Below are 10,706 nucleotides of genomic sequence, written 5' to 3'. Positions count from 1 at the left end.
TTTATTTTGGAGGGCCAAACCCCAACAACGACTCGGCCTTTCTTAATGACGGAGTTGGTGGTGGAGAGAGGAGATTTTGATTCCGGAGTGGTTGGTGCATCATGCGTGCTTTTGGGAGAATAGTTGGCTGGCTGGCTGGCTGCTGCTCCGTCGAGGCACTAAATGATGATGATGAACTCCATTGCAACATCAATGACTAGGAAAAGCTATGTATGTGTTTTTTGTCTCCGTGTTGGTTTAATCGAAGAATAGTTGATGTTGAGTATGTATCTTAATGCGTACGAATGAGATGTGTAAGGCTACAGAGAAGAAAGGAAATCGATAATAAGAGGAGGAAGGAAAAGAAAAAACAAAGACGAAAGCAAAGCGACAGTAGAAAAAGAAAAAAAAAAAAAAAAAGGAAGCGTGAGAGAGAGAGAGAGAGAGAGAGAGAGAGAGATATGAGAGCGTCTGACAGCCACGATAGAGAGAGGAGGAATAAAGATCGACAACTGTGGGATTGGAGTCTTATCGCACAGGAAACAATGGCTCAGGTTGGGTCACTGAAAGCTAACAACATCAAAACAAAAGAACAGCAAGCACATCGATTGAGTGGTAGTAGGTACATTCTTCATGTTCGTAGCACATCCCAACTTATCCGAGGAAAGGAGACGTCACCCTCTCAAACGCCACAATACTGTATGAGTTACACATCTCTAAATAATATTCTTCAAGAAACTAATTTATGCTTTGGCCTTTCTCTAATTTAGTTTAGACAGTCACATTCTACCTGTTCTATTTGGCCTAAACAATAGATGGGGATGATGTTGTTTTACTAAGACTTAAATGTAGGTTTGTCAGTTGACTGGTGGAGTTTTGAACACTTGTATTATTACTAATTAAAGTCCATAAGTGCACCGTCGACAGACTAAGAAATAAATGAAAATACGATCATGCCAAAGAACCTGAAGAAATCTAATGATGTAGAATTAGACAAACAATGCAAGAACCTAACCAGCTTATAAAAAGGAATCCTGATCCTTTTTGTCTACAATAAGGGAGGGTGGGCAAATGAATGTTGTGATCATCAATGATTAAAGAAAATCGGAATACTAGCACAAAGAAAATGATAAGAATACAATACCAAAGGGGGAATTAAGAACCTAAACCAACAAATAAAACATATTTTATTTATGTACAGGCAGGAGCAGAAGCATCTTTATTTAATTACAGCTCATAACCATACAGTATATGGTTTATCTAATATCTTCTCTTGTCCATCACGCTTTTGCTGTTTTCCTTCTAGTTCCCTAGGATTCTCAGTTTCTAGGAGGGCAATACAAAGAATAGGTACAAGACACGGATCTAAATTCTCTATTTGTCTTTGGGTAGCCACATAGGTCCTATCATCTGCTTCTTTTTCTCCTTGTAATTCTGTAGCACTTCAATCCTCTGTGAAGGTGATGCCGAGAGTAACCACTTGCTAAATTCTAGCTCTGCCATGCCCATGTTGTGGGCGATGCTTCTGAATTCATTCCTCTTCCGCTGTTCAGAAGAAAGTCTACCCATATTATAGATTCTTTCCAAGCTATTGCCTCGTGTCTTTGATAACATTCTACCTGCTTCTTTCTGTCCTAAATTTCCAGGCCCCATGTTGACAACATTCTCATTACGGTGAGCATATACGATACCTGAAAAGAGGGGAGTGAAGTTCACTCGACATTCAATCCTAACACTAGTCATACACTGAAGTTGAATTTGATAAAGAAACAGTGAATGCCAATAGGTCCCAACAAGCTTTTGCATAAGAACAGAAGTGATCGATAGTGTGGAATAGACAGTACGATAACTTGTGACTAGAATATGCAAGTTTTCAAGATTCACTTCTAACTGTACTTCAAAATATTTTCACAATAAATCAACTTCAACAACCATGAAACTATAAATCATTTAGATGACACAATGGCTTGCTTTCCTAAAGAAAGCCAGAGAAATCTACAATGCATGATGATAGTAATATGTACTCACATTTTTTCTTCCTAAATTAGTCTAGTTCATTGCAAGGGAAACCGAATAGACAAGAAAATGACTCTCATTTTTAGTCCTACAAAACACAAGACATACACTGAGTTCTCATACATAAAAGCAAATGGACATGAAGCCCTTAGGGGTCTTGGAAAAAGTTGTATATGATCAACCATTGAGCACAAATATGACAGGCTAGAGGGGTAGCTTGTGCACTGAGCAAATGCTCAAAAGTAACAAGTCTAGAGAAGTATGGGATTTAGGATTCTATGTTCCCTCTTGAACTCCTAAGGGACTCGCCACCAATGTCAACTGCCAAGTCTTAAGGTGCTCATGTCCCTCAGACAGGTAACTGACTCGAGAACCTCATGTAACCTCAAAAGACACATAATGGCAAGCCTAATATTATCTTACTATATCTGCATAGAGAACTGTTGGACTTTCATAATGTAAATAACAACAGATGTGCCTCAGAAACAAGGCCAATATATATAAAGAAGAAATTATTTACAAGGTGCATGTGCATAAAACACGGCACAATAGCATGTGCATAATTAGGTAGTGAAGAGTTCAATGGAAGAAATTGAAAATATGCTATAAGTTTTCTTTTTCTTTTCAGGCTGCATGATCAGGAATAATTGGTAATTGTATATAACCTTACCTAGCTCCTGAAGCTTCTTTTCATCTTCAAAAATTGCTGCCTCATTAGATTTACCATGAAATGATATTTCACTTGCTTCCATAGGAGTAATATAATTTTCAGTTTCTGGATTAAGTGGATTCATCTGAGTAGCTAAATACTTTCCTTTCTTCTCGTGCATTTCAATTATCTCACTTGTGAAAAGCTTGTCAGATAGGTCACGGAAAAGGTTGCAGATTCCAAATAGCTCACCCTGAAATTCCTTGCAATCCTGTAAGATGGACATATGGCGATAAACCAAATTTTGATCAAATATTAATACTGAATCTGGAAAGAAAAAAAGTGAGATCATCTCAAAATCAATACCTGGACACCTTGGAAATAACGTTTTTCCATTTTTCCAGAAACAGCAATATTCGAAAGCTGCTGTTTATAAATTTGCCGAGAATAAACAAGTTCCTCAAGAGAACCAGCAGCAAGAAGACGAAAAACTATAACATGTCGTTTCTGCCCATAACGAAATGATCTGTCCTGGGCCTGCAAGTCTTGTGCAGGATTCCAGTTTGGATCAAAAATTACAACCCGATTAGCACTGACCAGATTCAGACCCAAACCGCCAGCACGAGTGGATATCAGGAATACCTATGTGAGGAAGGAAATATAACTATAAGTTGAAAGTGCACGTTTACTTGAACTATTTTATTTAAGAATTACCTGTTTACTTGGACTTTTGTTGAAGTCATCAACAAGTGATTGACGTATGCTCATTGGAGTTGAACCATCAAGCCTGGAAAAGCAGTAGCCTTTCCTTATAAGAAACTTCTCTAGTATGTCCAGCATCCTGCTTTCAGTATAAACATCAGGTGCAGAGTATCCCAGAATCACAACAGAAAATCCAGAATGCTGATGATATGGAATGCAAGCAAAGAACAAAGTTTACAAACATAAAATATGAAAATTACAAATATAAAACTGTGAATGATTTTATTCAGTATCGATGTAGACCAGTTGTTGAATTAACTAGAGAGCCTGAGATTGTGACAAATGTATGCAGCCACTCAACTATATTGAAAGCTAAAATGCCTGAGCAGGTTAGTCTTTAAAGTGTTCTGTTTTTCCCACCTTAATCACAACCCCTTTAACTCTCCAAAAGTTAAGTATGATAACACCAGATAGTTCTGATCTTGGCAACCGTGAATTTGTTTATGGGGTGAAGAACTTGGAGTATTAGATAAATGTAACAGTGAGTCAAAAAATAGTCAACCATCCTTTAGTTCCCTTGATGGTTTTAAACAATGGATTTGGATAAGAGTTGTCTGAACCATGAGACTCCTGCCGATGAGGATTACCGAAAATTAATATATGCAATTTTACTCCTATGACAAGAGAGGCTAGCTATTTCCATAACTAGAATCCTTGTTATGTAGGTCATAAAGGACAGTATTGCCATTTAGTTTCAACTTTTTTTTCCAGTTTGCAAATTGACCAAATAATCAAATTGACATGTCACCACCATATATTACTGTACCAATTGCCAAATAAACAAAGAGGATGATTGGTGCATGTCAAACGAAAAGGCCATATCATTGGATTCAGCGTGAATTTGCATTCAAATACAAAGATAAAAAAATTATGGACTGTTGGAAATTGCAAATATATGACTATCGTAATTAGCAAAAAATTAGTTTAAACATTTTATGTCAAGCATTTTATACTAACATCCAATTAAGGATCTCTCAGCTGCCAATGCTTCTGAGCATTTGTGTTTTGCTTTTTAATGTGACTCAACAATGGAGAAAAATCAATTAAACCAATATCTACCATTCTTTTTGGAGAAGATAGCATATTTTGGTAGACATTTTAGAAATTCCTTAAACATCAAAAATCCTTCTCAAATCTTAGCAAGGGTTGTTTTCTAATGAGCTGATTTTGTAATCAATCAAGTACCACTAAATGATTCCAGGTAAGTGTGGCTACCAGATTCTTGAATTTAAAGTAATTTCTATATTTTCCTAGGTCATGATATTATGAAGCTAAAAATGAAATATGAGTGAACATGTCAATTTGGTATCTGCATACTACAAATGCTAAAAATAAAGTCTTCAATAAAAAAAAGATTTATGATGGTTATCTTCACCAAATCATGACTATAAGTTTCTTCCAGACTTATTAGATTGTGATTATTGTATTTTTTTTCCCCTTGGGTCCTGAATCAATCAGAAAGTTTACCTGTTGGATTTAGGGAAAACCAGAACTCTATTTGACATGGAGCATGCTATTCGAACTATTTTTTAAAATCCCTTTTGCATATATTTCAGTTTCAGGAAACAATTCTCTCGAAATAGAACTTAATTTTGCAAGTTTGAGAAGATCTAAATATACAATGATGTGTATATTTAAGAAATGTTGAGGAAAAGTAGTAGTAAAAAAGTCTTTGTTTTACTTGAGCTCAAAATTCTTAAAGCTGTTGATAAGTTGATACCATACATTAATTGTCACTGAACAGCACAAATGGTTTATCACACTTAAAAAAATTATCTATTATCTATTCATAACACAAGGAACCAAATGGTTCATCCACAAATCCAAACAAGGCATGTCAATACCTTTTTGGTACAGTGTTGTGTGTTGTATTGACATGGCATAGTACAGTTTGGCATGTCATGTGACAACTCATACCAACTAGCACAACTGAAATGTTGTCCAATTTTATCCTAGTGACATTTCACCATTTTTCAACTTTTAGTTAATATGACATTTCACATATATCTGCAAAAATATTCATCTAAAAAGAATTTTGGTAATCTTTTTAATCCTACAACTACAAGTGCCTAATTTTTACCACTCTCCACACAAAAATGTTATAATGATGAAAAGAACACATTTGTGATGCCAAGGAACCTCTATCGGCCTCTATCAGATACAGGAGAATTGGATTCTCACCCTACATGTCCTTAGTCTTAATCTTGCATCAATGCTCAAGAAAAAATATCAAATTTGTACCACACACACTCTTGCATTTTCTTTCATCGCTACACTATGTCTGTTCACTGAGAAAAATGGGCAAGCAGTAAGAACTTAAAACGTCAAGGATCATATTAAATGACCAAACCATTTTTTATTGGAATGTCACCTGACAGAGTAGCTGAAAAGAAGAATCTTGTCACCGCCTGTAGTCCATGACAATAATAGCTTCTCCAATGCCCGCATTTTTCCACAATGTTCAACGTCACTAAGCCCCATGAAACTTTCAGTTTGAGCATTGCCACCGATCAAGTCAACATCGGCACCAAGAACAGCAGATACTAGCTCAGCATCCTTCTTTTGCTTCTCGAGATCATCCTTTGGATTGGGCTTTATCAGCTCCAAATGATTGCTTATCTGTAAGACTCACATTTTAACATTCTAACACACATTAAGAAGAACATTTAGCATGAAAACATTGTATGCTCGAAGTACCTGCTGAAGCTTGATAAGGCAAGGAAGAACTAGGCAGAAGGGGCATGATTCACAGCCTTCAGGATTGTCCCTGTGCAAATACGTCCATATGATACCATTTGGAACTATCTTCTTGCAACACTCAACCTGAGCTAAAGGGCTGCCACAGCTACAAAGAAGATCCTTATTTATTAGACATTGGACATCAGGCTGTTCCAACATCCTCTTGTAAACTCGCTTTTGCAACTCACTCATTCCACAAAAGACAACATTATCTTCTTTCCCTAACATAAGATGTCCTATAGTCTCCTCCTTGGTCCTTCTTAACAAGTACTTCTGCAAAACTGCAACAAGATGTTGTTTCCGCTCATCGGCAATTTGGACATATCTTTCTGGAGCACTTAACCTCTGACCATGTTTCAAAGGTTCATCATAGAAATCCCGAAAATGTTCCCAAGTCCCTAAGGACCCGGGGGCAACCCAATCAAACAGATTAAAAAGCTCCAATATCCTGTTCTGCATAATAGTTCCAGTGAGACCAAATCTTTTTCTGGTTTTTATTCCTAAGCATGCTTTATATAACCGTGATTTTTCATTCTTCAAGCGATGTGCTTCATCAACAATTACAATTTCCCATGGAATTTCACATAAAATTTTATCGTGAACCCTGAAAGTGTCAAAGCTAGTAATAAGTATCTCTATACCATGAGATTCGAGTTTCTCAATAATCAAAGCACGATTTGGTCCATGATAAACAACAACCCTAAAGTCTCCCCATTCAGAAAACTCATTTTCCCAGTTGTGAATAACTGAAGTTGGACAGATGATCAGCGTGGGGCCCTTCTTAATGACATGTTCCATCTCATGAACTCCATGTTCACCATCTTTTCCAATAACAGCAGCAAGAAAAGCTATGGTCTGGATGGTTTTCCCAAGCCCCCTAGTTTAAGATGAAATAGACTGTTCAGCATAGACATGAGAAAAAGCACATATGATAGTAATTTGGAAGACTATCTAAGAACCATGATAAGTTGGGAAGGAGTAAAAGAGGAGATATATGAAATAAAACAGACTTTAAAAATATTTATATGAGATATAATCAATTCAATATAATAATAATTCAGCTAAAGTATATATAAAAGCACAAATGAAAGTGAATTTTGTTCCATTCTACATCTCTAGATTCAAGAGGCTAACTACTTGGTTGCATTTTAAGCTAAAAACGTTTTGATGACCACTTCAAAATTTCAAGAGGGCTGTGATTTAGAAAATTATGGGGAAAAATAGATAATTAGTTACTACAATTGCTAATCATTTTTCCTACATTTTACAAGTACCATCATATTGGTCATTCTTTAAAGCACATGCCAAAATTTTTGCATAATATGGAACGGTATACAACTGTTACTGATGCCTAGCATGTCTTTGATATGTTTCCTTCATAAATCTATCAAGACCAATTGTCAATAGCATGTAGCAATGTACTACCCAATACAATATAATCAACATGATAGTGGTAATGACATACAAGAAATTGCAAATTTATTAAAACAAAATAGGGTATTACAATAACTTCTCAAAGAAACTCTACCTATGCAGAAGGAAATAACAAAAACAAGATTTCTATAAACCAAAGAAGAATGATTACATGTCATCTCCAAGTACACCACCATGGTTCTTCTTGTACAAATTGTATAAAAATCTAACGCCATCTCTTTGATGTTCAAGAAGCCTTGAATTAATCGATGCAGGAACCTGCAACGATGCAACAACGTGTTAGGACTTGTAACAAATGGTCCTGCCTATATGTATATAATTTTTCTTATGAAATTGCATCTACAAGTTACAGTCAATAAAGATTAAGACTCTCAAATCGACTTGAGAAACATGTCACGGTTACAAACAAGGCATCTACTGTGGAGTTAAAGGCAGGTTTAGAGGCTCCTTATCAAGTACATGAATATGTTCCACAAAACCATGCAACATAAATGTTAAGGTAAAGAAAGGGAATATACCAACTTGTCTTGGCTGATAAGCAAAACAACATCATATAATTCAGTTAAGTGGGTAGAGTGTTCCGATTTTTTTCTTTTTGTAACAACACACAAAGATGGAGTAGTTTAGTTTTTAAATTCAAGAATCACATATTGAATTATTGAATATTCAACATTCATAAAAAATATCCAGCTAAAGAACCAACCAAGAAGGATCGCTAAGAATTTGAAAATTACCAGAAAGTTCACTAAGTATGAAAGGCAGACAGTTTAAAAAATATTCCAAAGTGTATTGGAGGATGCGTGCATTTATATGTGTTGGATTGGAAGGAAAACCATGCGAAGTGAATGTCATCACAGTTGCAATTGTACTTGAGCATCCCTCTATGAGTGACAGGTAAGATACACACACACGTAGTTATTGTGGATCTAACAACGAGTAAGAGAGATAAACTTCAACATGTACGTATATAGTGCAAACAACAAAGCAACTTACGGAAGCAACAAAATTTCATGCCTTCCTCAAGAGAGTAGCAAGAGTTCCCATTGATGGTTCATAAAAGTGGAACAAATCTATGAACAGAACTAGAAATGTCCAAACAAAGAGCTTATGAGAGTCAGCTTAACAAAAAGGCTAACCATTTGTGACTATGTTATACATGTTCAAAAGTATTTTTTTTTTACTAAAATGTCGCCCTTTTCCAGACTCCACAAATCAGAATCATCAATCTCTTCTGCCTCAAATGGGAATGACATGAAGCTCGCACAGCTGTTCACCAAGAATATTAGCAATGAGGACTAAGCATCCAAAAGCAGTTATTAGCCAACGCCTACATGAAAACCTACAGGAAATAGAGACTTCAAACAAACATGGAAAGAGTTATAATGGACTCCAGGATGATGCACGATGCAGTCTAAGAAAAATCTTCCTGCAAAGTTGCTTGCATTGATCTGAAAAATGAGGTTTCTATCGAGCTAAAATTAGTTCAAACGACAAGAAAGCATTAAATTAAAACGAAATCCTCCAGAAATCAAAGACAATGTCGAAAGGCACCACACGCTGCCGCATGTCTGTATATTCAACATTCAGAATTCATTGCAAAACCGATCCATTCCACCTCTTAAAGAAGCAAAGAGAAAAATACCTGAACAACAGGCGTTTCTCCGGGAGAAGAAAGAACCAAGGGCTCGTAGGGCCCTCGAGCCTCAAAAGCGACCGATTGGGGAAGGAACGCGTCACTGTTGAAGCGAGCAGTAGCTGCGACACCTCCACCCTCCTCCTCCTCCTCCTCATCCACATCTTTGTCCTCTTCTACTCGTCGTATTCTTGCGAGGTCGGGCTCACGGAATAGGAGGCCATCGGAGAGGGACTGGGGGTCGAGGCGTTGGAGCTGCTGCGACAGGGACGATTTGGGCGGCTTCCTCGAAAGAGGGAATTGTGTATAGGAGGACGAGGCGTGGGAGGCGCCAGCGGCGGTAGTGGTGGAGGAAGAGGCGGAGAAGTTGGAGCAGGGGCGGAGGGTTTCCTTCAAGCGATTAAACGACATGGTAGTCTTTCAAGGGCGGTTTCTTCTGCCATTTATCGTGCGTGTACACACAGAAACACACTCGTTACATACCGCCCTTTTCTTATTTATATATAATGTCAAATAAAATATATCGTGGTATTTTCGGATGAGTGATTTATCTTTATTTTTATTTTTATTAGAAAAATATACCATCTTATCATGTCTTTACTTAGGATTGCTAATACGATAAATCCGAATAATATCTACTCGCGAAGATTGATCCAACATCATGTAAATGTATTACAGACTTTGCATACAAAACTATTGTTTCCTGAGTATCGTTGACGAACCCCGTCTAGGAAGGTTAAGCGGATCGCTTAGGTTTTCCTGAGTGTGATTCGTCTACTAAAGGAAGTTCAGACTTGTCTGGTGATACTTTGCGATGCCTCGAGGTATTCTTTAGACTTATCGGGGTGCTATACAATTGGTCAACATCATGAGATTTTTCGATCCGACTCATCTGATGTTTCAATCAGTAGAAAATAAAAAAAATTTAGCACTACTGCTAATGAGAGTTTTGGTTGAGTCCTCCCTCCCCCTCTTTAGCTTCTTATACTATCAATGATTCATTTGTGTTGATGATTTAATGTTCTAGAAGGATGATTAGGGGTATACCGTCTATCAAAGTAGAGTCATATTTCAAACGTATAGATTATGGGGATTCGCGTAAGTGTATGAAGAATTGAGCTATGTCGTTAAGAATTAATGTTCCATGCGATTAAACATATCATCTCTTCTGAAATTATGGTTGTGAACGATGGATCTATGATGATCGAGAAAAATTTAAGAGGACGAGTTTGGTTGCTGTGTAGTGATGGTCGACTTATGCGACTTCTTCGAAGCTCTTATAAAAAATTAATATTATAATATTTTTTTATATTACTGATTAAAAAACACTATAATTTGAACGATTCGATCGATCCATAAGAGGTTAAATAAAAAAAGAATGTTGTTCGAGACTATTAAAAATGGGAGGCGTTGGTCAGAATAAAAAAACCTAAAAACAATATTTTTCTTTGGGAATTCATCATTTTTAAATATACTTTTCTTATATATTTTATA

At 36.6% G+C, this 10,706-nt stretch overlaps 1 protein-coding gene across 2 annotated transcripts; it reads right to left on the bottom strand.

Annotated features, from left to right (window-relative positions):
- Nucleotides 1–1,143: 1,143 nt before the first annotated feature.
- LOC135616462 (switch 2-like) lies at nucleotides 1,144–9,665 on the bottom strand. 2 transcript variants are annotated; one of them, XM_065115674.1, is made up of 8 exons: nucleotides 9,222–9,665; nucleotides 7,731–7,837; nucleotides 6,104–7,022; nucleotides 5,778–6,025; nucleotides 3,359–3,485; nucleotides 3,011–3,286; nucleotides 2,666–2,915; nucleotides 1,144–1,670 (listed from the first exon to the last, which is right to left on the bottom strand). In XM_065115674.1, exons 1-8 carry the CDS (start codon nucleotides 9,621–9,623, stop codon nucleotides 1,354–1,356), a joined length of 2,646 nt encoding a protein of 881 aa, XP_064971746.1. In that variant the 5' UTR covers nucleotides 9,624–9,665; the 3' UTR covers nucleotides 1,144–1,353. The 2 variants fall into 2 exon arrangements, with proteins under 2 accessions (XP_064971746.1, XP_064971747.1); XM_065115675.1 differs by having other exon boundaries at nucleotides 1,574–1,708.
- Between the last annotated feature and the right edge of the window lie 1,041 nt (nucleotides 9,666–10,706).

Source organism: Musa acuminata, chromosome BXJ2-7, assembly GCF_036884655.1.
Source record: "Musa acuminata AAA Group cultivar baxijiao chromosome BXJ2-7, Cavendish_Baxijiao_AAA, whole genome shotgun sequence".
Classification (NCBI taxonomy): Eukaryota; Viridiplantae; Streptophyta; class Magnoliopsida; order Zingiberales; family Musaceae; genus Musa; species Musa acuminata.
Note: the sequence above shows the minus strand (reverse complement) of the source record. Positions and strands in the feature narration are given on the sequence as shown.

What these genes read in the sequence shown, in the direction of transcription:
- LOC135616462 (XM_065115674.1), bottom strand. Translation starts at nt 9,623, where the DNA reads ATGTCGTTTAATCGCTTGAAGGAAACCCTCCGCCCCTGCTCCAACTTC. An exon ending in GGTGTACTTGGAGATGACAT is followed by an intron (nt 7,023 to 7,730) that starts GTAATCATTCTT and finishes ATCTTAAACTAG; the next exon opens with GGGGCTTGGGAAAACCATCC. An exon ending in GTTATTTCCAAGGTGTCCAG is followed by an intron (nt 2,916 to 3,010) that starts GTATTGATTTTG and finishes TCCATCTTACAG; the next exon opens with GATTGCAAGGAATTTCAGGG.